The sequence below is a fragment of the Juglans microcarpa x Juglans regia genome, chromosome 7S (assembly GCF_004785595.1).
Source record: "Juglans microcarpa x Juglans regia isolate MS1-56 chromosome 7S, Jm3101_v1.0, whole genome shotgun sequence".
Lineage (NCBI taxonomy): Eukaryota > Viridiplantae > Streptophyta > Magnoliopsida > Fagales > Juglandaceae > Juglans > Juglans microcarpa x Juglans regia.
Window position 1 is genome coordinate 2,403,893 of NC_054607.1, and position 25,469 is coordinate 2,429,361.

Sequence of the window (25,469 nt, forward strand, 5' to 3'; positions counted from 1 at the left end):
ATGGGATAGAAGCTCTGACTGTGACGGCAAGCCAAAGCCTGATGGTTTGCAGTGTAGTTCTTGTTTAATGTTTATAACTTTATAACGAAAACTGAGAGAGAGAGAGAGAGAGAGAGAGAGAGAGAGAGAGAGAGAGAGAGAGGGTTTTAGTATTATATAGTGAAGCAAGCTTAGTTCATGAGCTGGTTGCTGTAGTTTGCCTTTACAAACAAGAGGCAAACGTATCTGTATTTTGATATTATCTAGGCTTCCATCCACCTTCCAAACGGCACACAACAATCTCTCCCACGCTCCAGCACCAACTCAGTCCCCCACTTGCATATGTTTATATATATATATATATATATAAACCTCTCTTAAAACCTACTGCTAAATAACAATACCCCTCTCTCTCTCTCACATTCTTCCTCAGATAGAGACCTCCAAATCTTCATCCTCCAATCACAAAATCCAAATCTCTCTTTATATCATTTGAGTTGAACATGGACTCATCTGCACTCGCATTAATATCTCCAAGAAAGCTCAGATCCGATGTTTACTCCTACTCATACCAAGATGACTCCAACACACCATTGGTGATCGATGTTCTTGCCTCGCTCATTGAGAGAAGTATGGCCAGGAATCAAAGGATTGTCAAAAATTGCAGATGGGCCTTGTCTAAAGACTCTAGAACCCGAGTTTTCGACTGCCACGAGACTCCGGACATCACAATTCAGTTCTATCTAGAGAGGATTTTCAGGTACACCCGGGCCGGGCCGTCGATTTATGTTGTCGCCTATGTATATATCGATCGGTTTTGCCAGAGCAATCCGGAATTTCGGATCAGTCCCAGAAATGTCCATAGCTTTCTCATCACAACCATCATGGTGGCTTCTAAGTATGCGGAGGACATGTGAGTTAATTTCTTCCTCTCACTTTTTTACTTTCTGGGTATTTCAAATATTGTCGAGGATGCATGCCAAAAGCTATATATGTTTTTTTTTTTAATCATTTTGGCAAGTCTAATGTCCGGTACACTCTTGTTTTTTGAACAGGAATTACAGAAACTCATACTTTGCTCGAGTTGGGGGATTAAAGACTGAAGAATTGAACAAGTTGGAGCTCGAATTCCTGTTCTCGATTGGTTTCAAATTGCATGTCAATGTAAGTGTTTTTGAGAGCTATTGCTGTCACTTGGAGAGAGAGGTCAGCATTGGAGGAGGTTACCATATAGAGAGGACTTTAAGATGTGCCGAGGAAATAAAAGCAAAGCAAAGAGAAGAAAGAGGGTATAATAATCAGATTGCTCGTGTCATGTTGTAGACTAGAATGGGGAATTTCATCCTTTTGGCAAGTTTACCCCACCATTAATGGGAATTTTCAAGGATTTACAGGACCCAAGTCGAAAAAAAAGATCAAATGTATAACTGTAGGCCTGATTATATATATCTCAGGGAAAGGGAAACACAGCGAGTGCGTGTACTTTTATATAAACTATAAACTAGTGATCATCGATCGTGTATATGCATGTATGTATGTATATGTATATATATATATATATATATATATATATTAGAATTGGTGTGTAAAATTGAATTGGGAATATTATTCGATTCATGTCACAATCTAGCTAGCAGGTGGAGGTGTGAAATCCCTTGCTTTCAGGGACTGGTATGATTTGCGCTTAATTCATACGTTTTAATAAACATATGAATGTTTTGAGTTTTGAAATATCAAAATGTGGGAGAGAGCGTCGTATCATCTTAGATATATATATATATATATATATATATATATATATACATGAGATTGCAGTACTGTTGCATAGGATGATCATGATCTGGATATCATATTATATAATCATGTATTGCCAACATGAGAAGACAGCAAAATGCAAGGGTACTAGGAACTAGGAAAGAGGCCGGAAGAAACAGAGTGGATGGATGTGAGGACTGAACTAGTCTAGTGCATGGACTGGTTATTGGGAGCTGCTAGAGGCATCGATCTCGCTTATATATATTTATATATATTTTGTATCTTTAAAAACTTGATCTAGCTAGGGTTTCAACATCATGTTGTTCCATGAACTTGCGAGTCTTACATTAATTGTTAAGGAGTTAGTACTATATTTTTATAAAAATGTTAAAAGACTGATTATACTTTTTCCATCATCATCATTCATGGAACCCACTTCAGTCATCATGTTATTTTACATCGAGATCGATTATACTCTTATCATCTTATTCACTTAATTATATTCAAACTTATCAACTTAGTCATCTAGTTCTAGCTAAACTTTTACATCTACAATATAGATACAACTATTTTAAAGGTTATTTTTATAACAACCAATGCAATTATAGTATCACACATCATAAAAAACACCATCCTTTTTTAATAATCTAATTTGATCTTCAAATTTTACATGAACATGACTATTTAAAATAAAATTGTAAAAAAAGTCATACAAAAATTGTGCATCCATCATTAGTACTCATATTACATTGATATTTATAACAACATGAGGAAACAAAAATCATAATACTAAGATTTAAAAAATAAAAGAAAAGGTGAAGTAGTGATGGACATGCATCAATTCAAAAAGGAAAGGCTCTCTTTTGCATTGCAACACATGCAAGAGACTAACACGTACATAAGTTGGAATATTAATAAGCGCTCTGGCCATCATAATTTAGCATTATCATCGTTTGAAGTAATCATTCTTTATCTCCAACTTTCCAAACGGCAAATGTTCATACTTTCATTTTTCTAACCCTTTTGCTTCATCAGAACAACACAACTATATAAGAGAGTCCCACCACTATGCTTTATTACTCTCTCTCTCTCTCTCTCTAAACACCCAAGTTGGAGCCTATGTTTCTATCAAGAAGTCCACTCCATATGTATTTGGATCAAATTCAAGAATCCCAAGTCTTATATCCCCAAATTCAGAGGATTGCACTGGTGATCAATATCATGTACAGTGTACACGGGCTTGCTTCTATATTTTCTAGGTTTTTGCTCAGCCTTAACCAATTAGAGTAATGATATTTGTAGTTTTAGAATGTGCAATCTGTTCTGTACACTCCTTTTAAAAAAAATGAGTAAATATAGAACTCACACGAAAAAATAAATTTTTAATAATGAGTCACGCTCTTTTTTTAAAAAGAATGCGTAGAATTTACACATCTTAAAACTATATTTAATATTACTCAACTGAACGTACCACGTCTATCTAATAATTTTTTTTTTATATGTTTGACTTTGATGGTTTTAAAAAAAATATTTTATTCAAAAGTTTTACAATAATTGTGTTTGTAATGGTCAAAAAGTAAATTAAAGCACCATAAATTAAAGCCTTTTTCCCAATATTGGGCATTACTTTTGCCGAATATAGGCTCTCGGAAATTAAGTAGAGTGATGGAGGAAACTTTCTATATTCTACAAGAAAAGAACTAGAGGCAATTATCACAGTGATATATTTTTTTATAATTTTGTTTTTTTAATGATGAGGCTGCTTTTAAATCGAGAATAAATGCAGCTTAATTGATTAGACGGACATGTGATCTATTTCAATCCAGTTTATGCTGCCATGTCCATGAACATTCACCTAACCTTGAGGACGTACCTTTTATTAATATATAATACATATATTTTTTTATTTTGGATGATTCGCATTATATCAAACCATGAGTGTGTATTTATAATTAAATACAGAAAACTTATTATATATGCATGCAGATATACATAATATACATTCAATCATGATGAGATTCCGTCAGGTTCTGGACAAATTATACAGAAAGCTTATAAAATAATTGGCACTAATTAATTAGGTGTCCTAATCGATTTAAACTTGATAATTTGTACAAACATATATATTATATGCATGTATATGAAAATTATTATTAAAAAAAAAATTATGTTGTATTGTTGTATAATTATATAATTAATTAATTACAGGGTTCAAAACTCAGATGCAAACCATCCAAAAGCCAGATTTTGATCCATTTTTACATTGGGAAAAATATTTGAGACAGAAGATGATCAAAGAGTATGTAGTTTGGGACTACGTACGTCGACGTTTAATCTGTGATCTCCATTATTAATAAAGTGGTCAAGGTTTAAGACATTCCATCCATAACTCAATTAGTCGGTCTCTTTGCCTTTGATAATTCCTAAGTTAATTAATATTTGTAGATGATCAGTATGGTTTACATGAATGCAATTAATACAAGAGAATGTTATTGTTGGTTACGATTAATAATTTCTAATAGTGTCACGTATCCATATATCTCCAATTACACGTCATACCATTTTATAAGAAAAATTTTATATATTTGTATGTCGGTGATATTGCACTCTCCATATCATTGATATGTATAAGATCATTTGATTGGAAAGAACTTACAAATCAAATCCTACAATGTCAAATAATGGTAGCTCAGCTCCAGCTCTACCAAGCACTACCATTGAGTTCCCTTCATGCCGTGAACCACTTTCATGGAACCTACCACCTGTAGCTCCTCTCTAGCCCCATGCACGCAACTCCTCTGTACGCATGAGTTTCTCCTCATAGCGCTATCGTTAGCCACCCCCACGCCACCGCACCACCACTAGTAACCTCCTCCCTCGCCGACGACCCCTCCCCTTCCTCCTTTCTTCCAACCGAAGCCCCAGCTCTTCTCATGCCCTCTCTCTTCACGAGATCCTAGATCCTCCACCGTAGGACCACCACGATGCCAGCGTATGCCGCCTCTAGCAACCACTACGAGGCCACTCACAACACAGCTCCTCGATCTGTCTCTCTCTCTCTCATGAAACCTTTCTCTATCTCACTAGTTTTTGTTGTTGCACGGCCTAAATCCATCGCCTGCAGCCCATGCCGCCACCACCAGCCCTCCTTGGCACCTCCCCTACTCCTTCATGCCCAGTCGAGCCTCTATCTCTCCCTTACTCTGTTATGCGATGATTTATAGTGATTTTATGAAAAAGATAATTGCTGTGAGATTGTACAGTGGGACATAAGTGGAAGAAGAATGTGTCAAACAAAATTAGTGTTCATTCCTGTTCATTATTAATATGCTCTTTTAAGTATATATATATATATATATATATATATATATATATATATATGCGCGCGCGCGCGCTTGCGCTTTGATAAATATAGCAGCAGCAACAGCTAGCACAGAATGACATCAATCTGAGCCCAATAATATATGGGCCAAACCTGTTCTTTCGAGCACGATTTGGACTTAGTTTTGGATTGGATTCACTTCAGCCCACACCCTACACTTTTTTTTTTTTTTTTTTTTTTACTTATTTTCCTGGCTCGGTAGCCACTACATATTCCATCTTTATGGATGCATGCAACTGTACCTGTTCATGATTAATCCACATTTAGTGGTAAAACCTCTGTCACTATTCATTCACTGCAAATTATCCATGCAAATATTCCATTAATGCAGGCGTAGTAGTACTGGTATTACCATTCGTGACTTGAAGTCAAGTGCATTTGGGGCATGGCATGCATCTGCCAATTGTGAATGCTAAAAGACTCTTGATCACTCTCGGATTTTCCAATTTCGTTGCAAGGTTTCGATCCCATGATGCAGAGAAAGAGAAGCTCTAAAACATGGAATTAATCAACGGTTGACATGAGATTAATTTTCATCCTTTACCACAAAATATTTAAGCAGCTTTTCAAGTACTAAATACACACACACACACACACACACACATGAATCGAATGCAACACTGCTCCTCAAGTTCCTTCCTCCACACCTGTAAAATGCATTATTATGTTTAGTGAAGATTATACGTGATATATAGCTTTAAATTCATCATTAAACATTGCTATCTTGGGAAAAGCATTCATGAAAGAAGTGGGCCAAACTCATGAAATTAATTAAAGCTTCATCAATATTTCATTTTTCTGATCTCCTGATCTGATGATCCCTAGCTAGGAGCTGCTGCAAACTTACCAATCTAAACCCATTATCTGATTTACTCATCAATGAAATTGGAAGATAGGTGGCTTAATTTTTTCATTCAAAATGGTCATAATAATGATATGACATCCCTCTCATGGACAGTCCCCATTAATTAATTAACCATGATTTTTTTTTTCAGTGTTATTTGTGCAGGAAGAACTGGTTTGATTAATTCTAGATCAGATGGACTTTGGCTGAACTTATAATTAATAGGTATTTATACGTGCTCTGATCTCTTCGATCTACGTACTGATCTATCACTAATCACTATCACTAACTTAGTTGGTTTTGGGAATATTATTGCTTGGAATCAAAGCAAAAAGAATGATTAATGATGGACTACAGACTAAACACACTGCCCTCATTTAAGCAATGTCTTTGCTTATTGCTTGACAAAGAGTTTACTGACTACTCAAATACTGGTTGGAACTTCTTTAACTCACTATCATTGAAGGAATCTGGTCGATAAACTATTAATAGGGTTAGTTTACTTTCAAGAAGAGTTGATCATGAAATAAAGAAAACATGAAAATTAGGAGAATATCCAGCTGCCATATCACCTTCGAAACCCTGTTAATATATAATGGATCTGTGTATAGATTATATAGATCAGATAAAAAGGAGATCGAGAATACCCAACTCCAAGACTAGATACTGCTCTTAATTTGTTACATTGATTTGGACTCATGTCAAAGGAACAATGTATCAGCAAGTACGACGTACAATTTCAGAATATATGAGAATCTGATGATCAAGGGGGGTACTAGACATTTAATTTGAAGATGCAGCTAGCGCGCAATCATCCATCATCTCCTGCATGCACTTGCTGGAGATCAGGATATAAACCCTGCATGCGCCTAGATTTCACATTCAACTTAAATGGTACGTACCTGAAGGGCAAAGTAAAAGGTCAAGTAGGTCGCAGATCAGATGAAACGTACAGCTAGCCAAGGAGGGCTAGCTAGCTAGCTAGTCTCTTCGCCAGCTGAAAAGACACTTAATTAGGCGCATCCGAGAATATTTATATATTGGAAATTTATTGTTAAAGATCAAGTTAAAAGGAGAGAAATTATTGACTTTTATGGTGATCATCACCGATGAGTACTGGATTCTGGCTGGAATTAAGATAAAATAAAATTATAAACGGATCGATCGCTAATTAAACCGGAATCTTACTAAATTAAGCTGTCTAATTTATACCCAGTCAACTCAATTAAAGTCTTCCTCTAAATATATATATATATATATATATATGATTAAATTAACACGATCAATCGAGTTAAATGGGTTAGATCAGGAGCAGATGATCGAGTTGATCAACACATGACAGGCATGCATGCCACCCAAAAAGAAACCAAACCTGGAAAATTACCATATTCTAAATAAGCTAATTAAGACATGAATGATCTCTTGATGATCGAAGACAAACCATATATACATGATGATCTGTAGTGGTAGTAGTACTTATTAAAAGTTTGCATGTGAGAGTTTTGTTCCTAAATATATAACTAATTTCAAATACATAACAAGCTAGCTAGCTGCATTAATGGACTTGATCATATCATGCCTTGCTCCAGTACTAATTATAACCAATTAGCTAGGAATATCTTACTTAATTAATTCATGAGATCCTAACTTTTCGGCCGGGTTTTCTTCATAACGATCCTAAATATATATATATATATATTAATGAAATTTAGTAAAGATAAATATGTTTTTTTCTCGTAGACTCAAGGTCTTCAAAAATAGTACTACCAATAACATAATTAATCATATATAGAAGTACTACATGCATTAATTTATACAATAATATTCCAATGTTATATATTGTGTGTGTATATATAGATATATATGCATATACATGAGGATGTCAAATATTCGTGATATTCCATTTTAGGGTTTTTTAAGAAGGTCTAGCTAGCTATATAATTAATGAACATAAAACAAAAAAATGCAATATAAAGATAAACGTACGTGATCTCAAAAGGGTTAATGGTAATTACAAGATCAATAATAATTATAAATTAGTGGACAATAATATTATATATATATATATATATATATATATATACATATTGTGTGGAAAAGCAGCTTGAACCAACCGACAGACAAGGAGAAGCATAAATTAGTTTTCTTGGCTTGGAATTGAAGGGATATGAATAGGGTATGGCAGTTAGATTAACCACTCCGTAATTTCCCCTTTCACTAGTCACAGCTCGATCCCTCACATGACTCTCTCAATATCGATCGAGCTGATGATCTCTTGATTCTTTCATTTCTCTCTCGAACACACACACACACACACACATGATCACAAACACACACATGAGTACGTACTGGACTCACGGGCCTCCTTCAGTTGCTTTTGACTGGCGGCGCCACCACCACATAAATTATAAAGTCTTAGAAAAAGTCTCTTACCCTCTCACCCTCCCTCCACTTGTCATGCACCACTATTCTCTATAGTTGATCTTCTTCGAGAACTCCCATCTCTCTCTCTCTCTCTCTCTCTCTCTCTCTCTCTCACATGACACACACACACACACACACAAATTAACCACAACCAATACTCCAACTAAAAACTAGGACTATTGCCCCTTAATTTTCACCATACAAACCCCCACAACAACTTCCACTACAAGAATAAACTCCAACCCGTACGTGCCTGACTCCATCCCTCTTAATTCTAATCTTATCCCACTTCATCCTCTTTGTCTCTTGTACGTACGTGTTCATCTCTTTCTTGGACTTCCTTTCATTTTTCTTCCTTTTTTTTTTCTCCTTTTTTTTCTTCATTTGATTTTGTATGGCTTTTGTTTTGGAACATCCTGCATCAAACTTGAAGCACTTCTGCAAAATTTGCAAGAAAGGTTTTGGATGTGGAAGAGCACTTGGAGGTCACATGAGGGCTCATGGAATAGGCGACGAGAACGGACACATCGACGACGAAGACCCTGCCAGTGATTGGGATGACAAGCTCGGCGGCAACGTTCCCCCTAGCAGCAAGCGCATGTACGCTTTGAGAACAAACCCAAATCGGTTCAAGAGCTGCCGTGTTTGCGAGAATTGCGGCAAAGAATTCTTGTCATGGAAATCTTTTCTCGAACATGGAAAATGTAGCTCCGAAGACGCCGAGTCCCTCTTGTCATCGCCTGGTTCAGAAGGCGATAATGATGGCACAGGATCAAGAAGAGGGTGCGGCGCCTGGTCTAAAAGAAAAAGATCATTTAGAGCGAAAGTGGATAATTTCAATTCGAATTGCCCTTCTAGCGAGGAGGAAGACCTCGCAAATTGCTTGATGATGTTATCAAATGCAGGCGTCGACCCTATGGTGGCCGAGCCCGAGGAGTCTTGTGCTTCCGCCAGTAAAGAAGATCAGGAGAGACGAAACCCCATGAATTTTATGGCTCCACTTTCGTTGAAGGTTCCTGTAGATCATCATAACAGCAAGAACAAGGGCGTGGCCAAAGGATTGTTCGAGTGCAAGGCATGCAAGAAAGTGTTCAACTCCCACCAAGCATTAGGTGGTCACAGAGCCAGCCACAAAAAAGTTAAAGGCTGTTTCGCCGCCCGGATTGACCCCCACCACCACCACCTCGATGATAGTCAAGCCGACGACGACGTGATCACGCACGAAGAATTCTTCCCTACACAATCAAACTCAACCCTACAATTCGATCAACTTTCTAATCCGCCATTAATGGCATCCACATCCAAGAGGAAATCAAAGGTGCATGAGTGCTCGATATGTCATCGTATTTTCTCGTCCGGGCAAGCGCTAGGTGGCCATAAGAGGTGCCATTGGATTACATCAAACGCACCCGAAACTTCTACGCTAGCTAAGTTTCAGCAGCTGCAAGATCAGATGGATCAGCAGCAAATAATAAATCAGAAGCCCAAGCTCGATGATGATTCAGACTTGCTTGATCTCAAGCTCGATCTTAACCTTCCTGCACCAGTCGTACTTAATGATCATCACGATCTTAGTGGGGCGCGGAGGGACGTCCAAATAATTAAGCCTCCAGGCGGCCGGATTGGACTTTCTACAGATATTTATTTACAGCCTTGGAAAGGTGCAAAAGATCAAAAGGAAGATAATCACCAGCACCAACACCAAAACCTCCACCACCGTCGAAATGCAGACAATGACAATGACAACATTGATAACAACAATAATAATATCCATCACATGATCAGTAATGGTTCGATACTACTGCCGAATGTGGATGATGAGGCAGACAGTAAAGTGAAGTTAGCTAAGCTAAGTGAGTTGAAAGACATGAACACGAGTGGGGGTTCCTCACCTTGGTTGCAGGTGGGGATTGGTTCAACTACTGATGTGGCAGCTGACCCTTAAGTTTTTGTGAAGCAAAGTCATGACGATCATGCATCCTCTCCAAGTAATTATTCCATTTTCATTTTTTTTTTCTTCCTTTTCTAATGTGTACGAAGAAACTGTAAGTATAAACTCAAAAGACTCGTAATTACACTGTTTTGTTTTTTCATGTTCATAATATATATTAGTGTTTTTCTTGCTGTATTAATTTTGGTGGGCCAATGGGACTCAGGTCTGCAAAGCACATACGATTTTTTTCTCAATAAAAACATATTCCATGATTCCCGGATTCTCCCCTTGATCTGTAGATGCTAATTAGATGGGAAAAAAAAAAGGTGAACTGCATGATGTTTTTAGTAGTGACAGTCTACATTGGCCATTAAACTAGCTCTGATTCCTGATCGAACGTTGCTTCATCAGTTAAGATTAGATTATTCTGGTTGGAATTAGTACAGATCGTGCAGTCCAAATTACTAGTTGCACATGAGGAGTTGTAAAAGATCGTGTCCCACCATTTTTGCTTGTTTAAATGGATACCAAGTCGATCATGGATGTTTTGGTCTTCGATGCTGTACATTTTCTCTTTTAAATGAGCAAAATGTTAAGACTGGGTATTCAGATCTGGATGTGATGATATGATCAGAATTGCTACATAAAAAAAAAAAATACAAAAATACAAAAACAATTCTATTGATGTGATTTTATCTAATTTGATAGATTTACTTTACAATAAAAGTAGTTTTACAATTTGATCACAAATTACATTAAGTTGTAGGATTACTTTTGTATAACATATATTTCCCTTATTATTTTCAATCATACTTAGGGATTTAATATGTTTCAAATGACTTATTTCATCAATCACTTAAAATATATATGGTCCGAAGAAATATGGGGGCCACTACTTAAAACATCAAATCGTGTGGGAGGAGTGAGAGGAGCATTGGACCTATAGTCATTAGTTGGATCCATTTATAATCCATGATATATATATATACATATATGTATATATATACATAGTACATGTATGCCAAGTGTGTGAAGCTAATTAAGGTAGGTAGCTTAGATATTTTATAAAGTTACATCCACAATGCATATTTAGCTAAAAATCGTTGACTGACTTAGTTGATGAGCTGAGCTGTGGTACTGCTGACGTTAGAACTGATCATCATGAGCACAGATGGATCAAGGCTTGACACTTGTAATCAGGTGCACTTTTGCTGTCATGTTCTCGTGTTTCTCACACCACCATGCATGCATGATTTGTTTTTACTTGTCCAGGAATTATTCCCTTGGATTAGGCTTCAATTGAAGAAGATAAATATATATTCTATAGTATTTATTAAATAAAGAATATTGTTAAAAAAATCTTATACAAATAATGATAAATAGTACTATTGTAACATCTTTTTTATATGTGGATCTATCTTTCAAGTTCTTAAATTGGCATGAATATTTAAGATTTGTTAACTACCAACTCAGATCGAGTCGGAAGGTAGCTAGGCCAACTCAACCATGTTCTTTGATCAAATATTAATTTGTTGGCTAGTACTCTTGGCCGACATTAATTATGACTTTGACAAGTTCACGATGGACTAACCCTATTGAAGAAAAAAAAAGTGTCTATATTGTGAAATCAGTACTATTTATTTTAAAAGTTTAAATTTACTGAAAGAGTTAAATTTAATTATTTATATTATATTCTTAATAATATTCTCCTTTACATGTGGGTTAATCTCCTTCTAAATGAGTATTATGCTCAACACATGAAATATTTAATAAAATAAAATATAATACTGTAAAGTCAGGGCTCAAATTCAAAAAAGACTTCTGCTTTCATACTATGCGAAATCACCAGCTGCCACTTATCCTAGAAGTTTAAACTGATAAAAATAGTTAAATTTATTTATTTATTTATAATATATTATTAATAATGATGAAATTAGGATATTCAATATCTCAATTAGAGAAGTTGTAATTTGGACTATGGAAATTGTTTGCTTGATTATTTGAAAGGTCTACACTTTTAATTTAATTCCATGGAGGAGAACATGGAAGTTATTGGTTATCCATTACCATTACGTACACAGGCAGATCTACTAGCCATCTAAGGACTCAATTTCAAGTGTGATCAGAATATGTACGAGTCTCTTAAACAATAGTATTATATGGCTAACCAAGTTACGTACTCATCATGATAAACCATACAACTTTATTTGATCCCACTGCGTACTCCCTTTAAAAAAGTCGTTAAATCTGAGATGTATATAAAAAAATATTTTTTAATGATAGACCTAATTTTTTTTTAAAGAAAGTGGACAGAACTTTATATATACATATATATATATATATATATATATATATATTACTCATTTAGAGATATTAAATTTAAAACTACGTATTGTTTGCCAAAAGGTCTTATATATCTATGGTTCACATGCAGTTTTACTTGCAAGCAAGACATCTCCCCTCAGCAATAATGTAGGCAATAGATTGCAAAGATTTGCATAAAATATCATGTCTGGTCACAATAATTACCCGACACATATGTTGCTGTCATTAGTTCGATTACACAAAACAGTACTAAGTACTTATAGGGTTTGACTTTGCTAGCATATGTATATATATATATATATATATATATATACACACTAATTTTATCGAAGACCTAACAATTAACCAACCTTCTACCACCGGCTAAACTCGAAAGCTTTATAACCACCAATCCCACAAAAAAAATATCAACCAACCACTTAGAATTGTCTGTGATGCACCATAAGATATCGATATTGGATCCTCTATATATGATAATTTAACCTTAATTATTTCTTTGATCTTTTTTTTTTTCAATTTTTTTTCATACTTTTTATACCTTTAAATATTTACAAAACAAATTCATAATATCATTAAAAAATACTTACTTAATCATTAAATAAAAAAATTAGTAAATTTACTGTCTCGGGAGAATATCTCGATGACACAAACATTTTTCATAGACAAATTAGAGAGAGGTCAAATTATTGTAGGTGCCTCTTAAATAAAAAGGATAATTAATCCCCTCGTCATAATTATTATCACATGAAATATTAAATATGTTGAAATATAAACTTAGGATTATAATTCAAGATCTCTGTCTAATTTCAGGTTAAATTATCATATTCTTATAAAGTTTAAATTAATAAAAATAAATAAATTTAATTATTAAAATTATATAATCTCAACACTTTTGTTTTCAAGAACATACAAAGTGGAAATATATAAAAAATAAAAATCATTTTATCTTCAAGTAGAATTTTTGCATTGAGAATGGCCTGCCATCAATATATATATATATATATATATATATATATATATATAGGTTTAAGAGATTAATGCGAGTTGTCAACTTCACTCTTAAAGTAGACAATATGATGAGGAAATTGGATGTCTCTATTTAGGAAATCCATGAACTGAACAAAATGTCATGCGCCTAAAAGTAAAAGCAGATGGATCAGTACTACTGTTGACATGCACTAACCAGACATTAGTGAACATATATATATATATATAAAATAACGTGGGGATGCTCATTTGATTTCTTGATTGTACCAGTTTAGCCGAGTTCGGTTCAAATTAATTAGATTTTTTTTAACAGTTAAATACTAAATTCTCAAATCACTAAACTCATCTCAATTAAAAAAATTTTTACACGTGAGACTCACAATCTATTTCAACTCAATACCTTTTTACACACAAAACCCATAACTTTTGTTAACTTCCTATAAATACATCTAAACTCACTTTAGATGATCTTAGACGAACCTCACAAACTTCACTCGATTATCTCAACTCATTACTATTTATAAATAACTTAACTTAATTCAACTCCACTCAACATACAAAAGCAGTCTAATTGTTTGTTTTAACCAGATTTTGCGTTGTGTTCTTTTTCATCGTAACATTCAAATAATCTGTACGTGATGCTGGGCTGGGCTGCATGGCTACTTAGGTCAAGGCCCTTAACCCAATACCAATAATTGGGCCTTAACCGATCGATTTTATTTCTGATGTATATTACATTAGATCAGATAGCTATAAAAATTAAAAGGCTACGAACAGCTTGGACAATTTTCCAAGTTCTAACTCATAGGACAAACCCTAGCCATCCCCCAGACTCAGGCTGTACTCCAACTTTCTTCACAATCAAGATGCAATAGACTACGAATTTCTATATTGTTCTAGTAAAGTTCTAGCAACTGTGGTGGATGTGGATAAGTAGCCATATATATTCTTTTGTGTAGACGGGACGACTTTTTAGGATTAAAATTACAATTTATCTTGAAAGTTTAAACTAATAGAAAGAAATAGATTTAATTATATGCTTAATACTCATTTTCACGTGTAGATTAGACTCTAGTGTAGAGTATGGATTCGAATTTAGAACTTATGATTTGGTATCATGTGAAATCAGTATCACTTATCCCAAAAGTTTAAACTAATAAAAATATGTGAATTTAATTATTTGTATTATATATTTATAATATTTAACATCATGCACCAAAGCTTCGTAAAAGATTACCAAATTCTGAGAATCCAAACAGAAGTTAGAATCAATGCTACGAGGTTTGAATTGAATTAAATACCTAAAATCAATAATATAAGATTTTTTTTTTTTTTTTTGACTGACATCTGATTCTCATCCTTTCATTTTGAACTCTTTGCAGGTTTCAAAGGCGACTTTCAATATATATGGGTCTCTATCGCTTTTACTTAAAAAGACACTCGTTGCAAGGATTTTAATATATATTATAGAACGGTCATTGATGCGACTGATCAGATTCCAGTCTTTAATTTGACCCTAATAAAGTCGATTTCTGAAATTTATTATGGAATATGTATACATCTATTTGTTTTGAATAGAAAAAAAAGAATTCATACATACATACATACATATATATATATATATATATAGTCCTCTAATTCCTTGCCTGCCAAATGTTAATTGCAATGTGTCTTGCTATCTATTGATTTAAGCATTGTAGAGGTACCTTCTTAATTGGCTCAAACCCGGATGGGGTAGCCAACATTTTCTAGAATATTATCATTTTAAAATATATTATACCATCGATAAAAGTAGCTCTATTTCTCATCGCATTATGCTTTTATGACACTAATCATCTCTTTATCAATATGATATAATGGAAGTAGAATAAGAGTGCAGTATATAATATTTTTCTATATTTTTATAATTTATAATTTCTTTTTCTATGTCTTGCGTATAAAATGGTGCGCCATAAAGCCAAACGATCAAAAGAGAAACATCAAGCTAAGAATCAAGTGAACAATACATGATATTGTTCAATCTTGTATCTATATGAAGCAAAATCAATCCCATAAACTCCAAATTAAAAGTCGACCTCGGGATATCATATGGTGATATTGAACTTTACCTGTATCATGTCAATGGTACATACGCGTATACTCCATAAGCAAGAAGACATGATCATTACAAAGACCTTCAAAATAGCCAAAAAAAAAAAAAAAATGGGGGAATGGCCAACTAGAAATTAATTAAGAAAACAGTTTCCTAAACGTTTATACGTGACCAGTTATATGCTACAAAAATAATTATTTTTTATTAAAATGATCTATTCTCGTCACAAATAGTCATTATCATCGAAAATAATTTTTCACAAATATTCATTTTTTTTTATAGTACCGTGTGTTCTAATTCCCTGATCAAAAATTTTGAGTAATTGATTAATTAATTAGTGGCTAGGCAGTCATTATTAATTGTGAGCGCTGTTCTCCAATATGAATATTGCTGCATGCTGCTTGAATATTAATATTCCATGATCAAGATGATGAACAACGTCTCTTGCACGCTCATTGCGGAATAAAAGTTGAGAGTGTAGTAGTACTTAATTAATGTTGTGGAATTTTACTGGGTCGCACGTATAATATAGAATGTGCAGCCAAGCTGACTCAGAAAGATTCATGAGGACTCTTTACATGGAAAGTGAAACGATCCACAAAAAAAGGGTTCGAAGATCAGTTCAAGAAAATCAAGGTCATGGGGCCTATACATATAGAATTAATTCCGTCAAAAAACGCGTACGTACGTATAGCTAGCCGACATGGTTTTCGCTCTCAAGTACTAATGCATGCCTGCATAACCGGCGCTAATTCATGTATTTGCAAGGCTACCATACCTATCAATCAGAACAAGGATGAAAGAAAATTAAAAAAAAAAATAAAATAAAATAAAATAAAAAAAAGAACAAGGATGAAGAGATTTGGCAAAGTACTTTAGGGTTTAGATTATACACAAAATAGATAAATAAATAAAGTCGATCTAGGTCATAAATTATATAAATAACTTTTAATGCTGTTTGAGAAATCCATACGGATCGATGACAATAGATGTTATATGAGCTTCATTTTATATGTATATCTAATCTTTCTTTACACTAAATTTTAAAATTTGTACATAGATAAAAATCTTAATCCATTATCACTTGATTAATCGGTCATCGGTTTATAGATGCGCATATGTCCTGATTTAAGCGATTAATCAGTCATCGGTTTATAGATGCGCATATGTCCTGATTTTCTCAGTTATCTATAGCTCTAAATGGTATATATTAAGGCAACGTTTGAATGTTGAGTTGAGTTGAGTTGAGTTCTTTATAAATAGTAATGAGTTGAGATGATAGAGTAAATTTTGTAGAGATCACTTAAGATAAGTTTAGATATGTTTGGATGTTAAAATGAGTTTAGATATATTTATAGAAATTTAAAAAAAGTTATAAGTCCCGCGTATAAATAGATATTGAATTAAAAAAATTTGTGAGTCTCATGCACGTGTAAAAAGATTTTAAATTGAGATGAATCTAGTAATTTTGAAAATCGAATATTTAAATATTAAATTTAATTTAAAATTATAGTGAATTGAATTAATCTCAATACAGTCTAACAATCAAACGGTACAGCTAGTTCTTCTATATACATTCGAAAACCGACGGTGCCGCGCGCTCACTAATGTTCGACGTGGTTGGGTCCCATGTTAGATATTAAAAAAGGAAAAAAGAAGAGAAGAAAGGCAATAAGCGAGAAGAAAGCACCTTCGGTGATTGGGTCTGGTGATATCCCACGAAGAAAAAGAAAATCGTCCCAGGGGTGTTCGCATTTTCGGCCTGGAAGCCAGCTTCTTCTCCGCCAAGCGAAATCGGCTCTTCTCCTCCCGCATTTTCTTCTCCGAGATTCGACGTGGTGGCAAGGCATGAATTCGCATCCGGTATTGCAATAGATACACACACTCTCACAGTAGTTTTCAATGTTGTTTTGGAAACACTAATTTTTAGCTGGGATTTTTCCAAATTAACTCTTAATTAAGGGAAGGTTTCTACAGAGCTGATTTCAAATAAGCTCCTCTCCTCCCGCATTTTCGTCTCGGTTTTGCTTGTTTATTAGTGCACGGAGATTGCAGCTATTTTGACTGCGAATAGCTTTTTTTTTTTTCTTACTAATGCTATATGGAGTGATAGAACACGTAAGTCGTGTAGTTACTTTAAAAAAATAATAGAATCTATTTTTAAATTTTTTATTTTTTTTACGTGGATTCAGTGTATATATTTATTTTTTTTAAAATGATTGTGTAGTACTTACGTATTAACGACTGTAACTATCATTCCTCTTTTTTCGTATATTAATATTGTATCGGCTGATATCATTTGATTAATTAGGACTTTATTATCAGTTTTCGTAATTCAATGTATAATTGGTATATGCTTTCTTTGTAATAATTAAGAAGATCAGGAACGATGAAGTTCAGTGTTTTTTTAATCCTCGCGTGTATTCCCTTCTTCATGTTAATGAAAGAGAGGGAATAGTAAAAAAAGAACGAAAACATTCATCGTTTGGTATATAAACTCATCTTAATTTATTATTATAATTTTTTTAAATTTTAATATAAAATATAATAAACAACTTAATTTTTTTAAATCTCAAAATAATAATAATATTAAAAAATAATATTCTAATAATATATTATCATCTCAATTCAACTTAACTCAACTCAACTCAACATCCAAACACCCACTTTTCGAAAAGATCGCAATCTTTATGGAAAACTTTACTTTATGGAGAACTTTACAGTTTCTCGCATCTCTCCCGTTTATATACAGGAGCTCTTAATTTTTGCTTTAGGACCTTCTAAAAGATTTGGTCGGCAGATAATGCAAGTAAAAACATTTAAATTTGAGAATTGCTATAGATAAAGATATTATACAAAATAAACTTATATACTGATGTAGATTTATAGAATCTGTTAGATTTATTTTATAATAAAAATAATTTTATAATATAACATACCATGTTAATTTGTGAATTTACTTTTGTGTAATCTATTTGTGACTAAAATATTTTTTTTTAAAATTTACGTCAGAAAGAAAACTCTCTTTTTGTGATATTTACCGTCCTTAATATAAGGTGTACAAGGTGTTGCACATTCATTTTGAAAAAAATTAAATAAATTTAAAATTTATATGAAAAACTATTTTTTTAATAATGATTTTTTCAAGATAAATATGCGAAACTTACACACTCTATAACTGTATATAACATTATTCAATTTTCAGAACTTCTTACAAGAATTGTCCCTATTTTAATCAAATCATGAACGCAGTTGAACTTTATTAACTACACCTAATGCATGGGGCAGGTTTTGCGTTTGATTCTTGGTTTTGGCCAACCAAAAGTCGGTGATAATTATATCTGTGTGTGTATGATGGAACTTCGCAAGGACATACGATAGGATGTACAACAAAATACAAATCAATCAAAAATATTTCGGAAGACTTTGGAGTCACTTTCATATACATACATACATATATATATATATATATATATATATATGCTTTCATCCGAATTATGGGAATTAATTATGAATGAGGATTGGATATTGATGGGACATGCTTATATGAAGAGGGGCAAAGCAAAAAATAAATAAATAAGTTCCGTTCGGATACATAAACACTTTCAATCCATCTCATCTCATCATTATAATTTTTTTAAATTTTTATACAAAATATAATAAAAAAATAATTTTTTACAAATTTTAAAACAATAATAATCTTAAAAAATAATATTATAATAATATTTTATTCAATTCATCTAAAACTATCTTATTTATTCTTATCTTATCTCACTATCAAAAAGAGGCCTAAAATAGAAATATAAAAGAAAATCATTGGTAATTGAAGTTATCTAATATTGTTAAGATGACAAGACATGAGAGAATGATAATCAAAGGAATAGATAGGAGATTTTTTTTTTCTTAAAAAAAATGATGAATTTGCTATAAATTTTATTATAAATTTCTTGCAAATTTCAAGCTATCGGTGACACGGCATCAATGTAATAAATATTAGTTGACTCATTTTTCTAATTTAACTTTTAATTGGTTATTCATCGGGTTTGTAAAATCTAAACTTATATAATTCTTGTATTTCTTATAAATAAAAAAAAAAAATCAAATCAAATGGGAAGTAGTACTATCGTTCCATCATTCTCAATTGGGTGGGTATACGTATAAATACCATAGCATAAAGCTCAACCGAGTCGATTAAAACAAGTACTATACATCCCACAAACTACATACATGACACACACAAAAAATAAAAATAAAAAATCATTTACACCTCAAACTATTATGTAAAACCAAAATGATCTACCAACCACCAAGAAACTTTTGACCTCACCTGCATGAACCTCATTAAAAACCAGAAACTCCCAACTTGTCTAGATATTTGTCTACATATATTAATATATATATATATATATATAAATAAATATTTGCGATGAGAATGAATTCATTTTTATAAGTACTGATTATTTTCGTAGAATATAATTGAGTATAAATAATCATTTTTTTTGTAGTATTAACTGTAAGAGTAATAGAATGCATGCATGATGCAGCCTAGAACTTGATATGTATAATAATTTCTCAGAATTCCTTCATCCCTCACTAGAACCTGATTTCTTTTTTTATTTTTTTATTTATTTTTTTACACAAAAATTTAAATGTCATACGCTCAAGTGGAAAATGTTTCCTACCTAGGGTAGTTGTAAAGCTTGGATGGGAGAATTTGGGACGCCTACATTTAGGTATCTATTTTCATACGTACTAACCAAGTACATACAGCATAAAACCAGTATAGACTATAGAGAAAAAAGAGGAAAGAAAGAAAAAAAAAAAAAAAATTGTACTTACTTTTTACTTAACTCTATCTATAAAGCCCAACAAAATGCCAACGGCAATGTCGTTTGTAGAAGAAGATAGGAAACTTCCCGTTCAACTTTTGAAGAGTTAACTTGGTTTCGTACGAGGGATCAAGAATTTTATAGAATTCTTAAGCTATAAGTTCAATTTCAATTATTATTTTCAAACTTAATCATATAGATTTTGTCCAATTCACAAAATTTTTTCTGAAAAAAAGACAAAAAAATATGAACCAAAATACAGATAAATCAATTAATAAAACAAAAATTCTACTAATGTGATTGATTGCGTCACTTTTTTAATATAAAATAATTATTTTGATCAATCATATAAGTGAAATATATAAAAATATACAAAAATAATTATATGTAACAGAACTACTTTTTTTAATTCAAACTTACACGTCAAGCACTTATGATTATTATCTGTATAAAATTATAAGTATAAATAACATTTTCAAAATATAACATTTCTGTTGACACGTAACTGTCACGACAAGGCGCAGATCAGGTTCTACAACGTCGTGTAACGCTAGACTGTTAACATGGAACTCTAATTATGTGTTTTTTTTTTTTTTTCATTGGACCACCAAGCTATAGAATTAAACTGTAAAAGGAGAGTTCGGGAGCTCTGCTTCTTGGAATAGGACTGGGTCTCCTCTCCTTGCCCCTAACTAAACGGCGTTAACTGATCCAACCCCAAACCCTTAGAAAACTCCTTTCTCAAAGGGAGAGATTGGTTTCCCACCCTTCATCCCCATCACCCTTTTCAACCAAAGATCCAAAATTGGAGGAATGTATATCATCCTCAAAAATAAAAAGTAAAAAATTAAAACAAAAAAATTCTAGATGTGAAAAAAAAAAACCATAAACTAATTATCGTTTTAATTGAGTAAATAAATCAAAAAATATAATTAATTGTGTTTTTATAAATAAGAACGATAAATACAAAAAATTACATAAAAGTAAATTTACAAACTGATGTAACTTTATGACGTCTATTAGATCTATTTTATAATAAAATTAACTTTATAACATGATGCACCACATCAAGCCACGTCAGTTTGTGTGTTTATTTTTATATAATCATTTTATGATTAAAGTTATAAATTAATAATCTTACTTTCTTGATGACACTTGCTCCATCTCTTCCAAGGAATAGTAACCAATGGGATGGTTTGTTGGTTACCCATTTTAGGGGTTCTCAGTCTCCTGCGTGGTTACAACAAAACCAACTTGTCCAAATCAAAAAAACAAAAAAAACAAAATTTTCTCTACTTCCCAAGATGCCCTTCATGAAATTTCATATATTTAGCATTAATAAATATAATATTCTACATTTAATATTTAAGAATGTGAAATAAATTTCGAAATGGAAAACCCACGTATTTCCATGCAATTTTTTCTGTTTATTTTTATCAATTTCAAGGATTTGTGGAGAGGGGATTTTGGGGAAATTGAAAATATGTAAAAAAAAAAAAAAAAAAAAAAAAAAAAAAAAAAAAAAACAACAGAAATGAGGTGGGGAAATAAATAATACTAGAAACGGGCAAGGCGTGCATGTTACATGTCGCTCTTTCTCCTCTCATGCATAGGGGCAAATTAATTAATTCAGTTTCTAATTAATTGTTTTTAGCTGTTTTTAATGAGAAAGATTAAGTCCCTAATCAAAAGGAAAAATCCCATTTTTTATTTTTAATTTTTAGGAAGTATTACAAATAATAATAATAATAATAATAATAATATAATTATTATTTTGGTAGCATTGTATATATCACTTGGTGGAGGAATGCTTGTCACCTACTCCTTTTTTTAGCTTCCACTCTCTCTCTTTCACATTGAAAGAAAGAGAACGCCAAAGAGCTCAGAAGCTTTTCTCTCGGAGAGACAAATAGGCATATAGCTCTGTGTTTCCTGCTCTGCTTTCTGGGTTTTTTTTGGATTGTGATGGAGAAGCACAAGTGCAAGCTATGCTCCAGAGGCTTCTCTAATGGCAGAGCTTTGGGGGGTCACATGAGGTCTCATATGTTGAATCTTCCAGTTCCTGCAAGACCAGAATTATCACCATTACCACCACCGCCAGCGCCGGCGCCGGCGCCACTACCACCACACGACCAATTCAGTGAGACCGAGTCTGCTTCGTCACCATCATCTTCCTCTGGTGAAGAGGAAGGAGGAGGAGAAGAAAAGGGTCTCTGCTATGAGCTGAGAGAGAACCCAAAGAGAAGCATTCGATTCGTAGATCCTGAATTTTCTTTTGCTGTGGATGCTGGGTCTGTTGTTCTTCAAGATGGGGAGAGCGAGACCGAGTCGTCAAAGAATCCGACTCGGCGACGATCCAAGCGGACTCTGAATTTAGAACAAAAGTACCATCTTCTTCATCATGATCATCAGCGAGTTCAAGAACAAGATGATGATGCTATGAAAAAGCTCAAGTTCACGATGAACAAGGCCGAGTCATGGGCTGAGCCTGAACCAGTGAGTTCGATCTCCGACACTACTACCGAGGAAGATGTTGCCTTTTGTCTCATGATGCTCTCAAGGGACAAATGGAAGAAACAAGAACAAGACGACGAGGACGAAGACTTGGAAGATATATCAGAGAGATCCTTGGAGGACATGACCGACGTGTCCGAGGAACAGCTCAAGATGTCCAAGACACGAACGCGAGGCAGGTACAAGTGCGAGACATGCAAGAAAACCTTTCGTTCCTATCAAGCTCTGGGTGGACACAGAGCGAGCCACAAGAAGATCAAGCTTAATTCTGCTCCAATTTACGAGCTCAAGTTGGAGCAAAAAAATGCTGGTACTCCGTCTATGACGGAGAAAAAGATTCACGAATGCCCTGTTTGTTTGAGAGTATTTGCTTCTGGACAAGCTCTTGGCGGGCATAAGAGAACCCATGTAACTGGCTCCGCACGGCCTCCAGCTTCTGTTAGAAGTTCAACCAAGCTTGGTCAAGCTTTCATAGATCTTAATCTTCCAGCTCCAATGGATGATGACGAGTTTAGCCAAATCGAGCTCTCTGCGGTGTCTGATGCAGAATTCGTGAACCCCCATTAGGCAATGAACTTCTTCAGCTAGCAATGAATCTTGCAGCAGAAATAGGTTGAACCCAAGGTAAAAAATTTTGGTCTTTCGGTGACCTTGGATCTAGTATTATGTCCAAGTTATTGTTATTCAAATTGGGTTGTTTGAATTTTGATAACTCTATATCTATAGAACATTATTCTTCTTCCACGTTCGACCTGTATTTTCTTTTACCAGAATTCTGTTCTGTTTTCTCTAACAACTGATTTGGAGCATCCATTAATGGAGGAAGGAACCACATATTTATTTTCCGATTTGCTTAATTTGTAAGCAATATTTACTGTCCTAATTTGCTCCTCTCTTTTTTTTTTTTTTTTTTTTTGGTTTCTTTTTGCGTGATTATAGAATTCTGCAGAAGAAGAAATCGACGTTCTTGTTGATAGGTTCTGTTTCAGTTTCCAAGCGGTTCAAGGGAACTGTTCCACCATTAATTTTTGCTGAATATATTACAGTCATTTTCAAAAGAAGTTGATCAACCTGTACTTTTTTTGTAATAGAAAAGTAACTTCCACCTCTTACCAACTGTTCCAAATATATATATATATATATATTTTTTTTCCTTTCAGCCCAAGACCGTTTCAAGCTTTTCTCATAGATCTGCAAAAACCAGCAGAGATTAATGACTGTGATAAAAGCCTTGAAGGGTGCATCTGATTTTCTAAATATATGGGAAATCTGGAAAGGGTGATCTGATCACGAGAAAAAGCAGAGTTTCTAGTTTTTGCCAAGGATGCAATTTTGTTTTGTTTGGTTGTGACTTTTGAGGTATCTGGCTGAGGCAGACCTTGAAAATATATGGAAACTCCCAATCACATTGATTAAGGTTGCGTTTAGTTAGTAATTTGATATCAGATACTCTGTTAATAGTAATAATAAAAATAATAATAGACTATTAAATAATAATAAATAATAATAAAAATTAAGTAAAAAATAATAATAAAATAATAAATAGTAATGAATATTTCAACGTATTTTTGTGACTTAACTAAAGTCGAAATGGGTATTAATTAATTACAAAATTTGATAGCAAACAAAAATGAAAAAAAAAAAAAAACATTTGGGGTGCTCAAATGTCATAAGAACAGGCATATCCTTTCAAGGAGTAGGGCTAGCATGATGTTCTGTTTTGACATCCATTAGAGCTACATACCACCAAGAAACAAAGACAAAAAAAAAGGTATCCAGGTAGAGTTAGCAGAAAGAGATTCTATCAATCTGAGCATCAAATTTTGGTTAAAGATGCAACCTTTTTTTCCCATCTCCTGATACAAGAACTAGTATACCAATCTATGTTGTCTGGTTTTACGATGAAACTCACATCTTTTTTCTTTTTTTTTTTTTTTTCCCTTGGGAGTCGAAAAAGTTTAAGAACAGTAAGTATGAGAGTAGTGGAACTAGTTGCCCAAAAAAAAAAAAAAAAAACACAAGACAGTAGTGGAACTGCCACTATGAAGTTATTACTCTTAAATTTCCTCCAATTGAGGTGCACCCGATCACCAGCAGGTTTATCTGTTGGCTGCACCAAGAAGACCGGCTCTTGTTTTTTGTTTTCTTTTTTTTTTTTTTAATGTTTTGAAAGGGCTAAATTACAGGATGGTGTTGTGGGGTCTGATCCTAAATCCCTGCTTCCCATATATTTTATGGGAAAATTAATCTCTTCAGGCTAGAAAGGTGAAGGTGTTGACTGTGCACTGACAAAATGACAATTACATGTCATGCTTAGCGCTGCTTCTTTGAAAGGGAGTCGCTTATTCTGTTGCCACTTGGTAGTTGGTATTCTGTTCATGACTTCAACTAGAGGCCGGGGAAAA

At 33.5% G+C, this 25,469-nt stretch overlaps 3 protein-coding genes across 3 annotated transcripts; all 3 read left to right on the forward strand.

The window, feature by feature from the left end:
* The first annotated feature begins 383 nt into the window (after positions 1–383).
* Positions 384–1,483, forward strand: LOC121241390 (cyclin-U2-1-like). The gene is made up of 2 exons (XM_041139146.1): positions 384–892; positions 1,035–1,483. Exons 1-2 carry the CDS (start codon positions 483–485, stop codon positions 1,300–1,302), a joined length of 678 nt encoding a protein of 225 aa, XP_040995080.1. The 5' UTR covers positions 384–482; the 3' UTR covers positions 1,303–1,483.
* A 7,162-nt stretch (positions 1,484–8,645) lies between these two features.
* On the forward strand, positions 8,646–10,584 carry LOC121240360 (zinc finger protein ZAT9-like). Its single transcript, XM_041137779.1, has one exon. The coding sequence runs from the start codon at positions 8,779–8,781 to the stop codon at positions 10,327–10,329; it is 1,551 nt and encodes a 516-aa protein (XP_040993713.1). The 5' UTR covers positions 8,646–8,778; the 3' UTR covers positions 10,330–10,584.
* An 11,776-nt stretch (positions 10,585–22,360) lies between these two features.
* On the forward strand, positions 22,361–24,176 carry LOC121241703 (zinc finger protein ZAT9-like). Its single transcript, XM_041139590.1, has 2 exons — positions 22,361–23,688; positions 24,004–24,176. Exon 1 carries the CDS (start codon positions 22,516–22,518, stop codon positions 23,629–23,631), a length of 1,116 nt encoding a protein of 371 aa, XP_040995524.1. The 5' UTR covers positions 22,361–22,515; the 3' UTR covers positions 23,632–23,688; positions 24,004–24,176.
* The last annotated feature ends 1,293 nt before the right edge of the window (positions 24,177–25,469 follow it).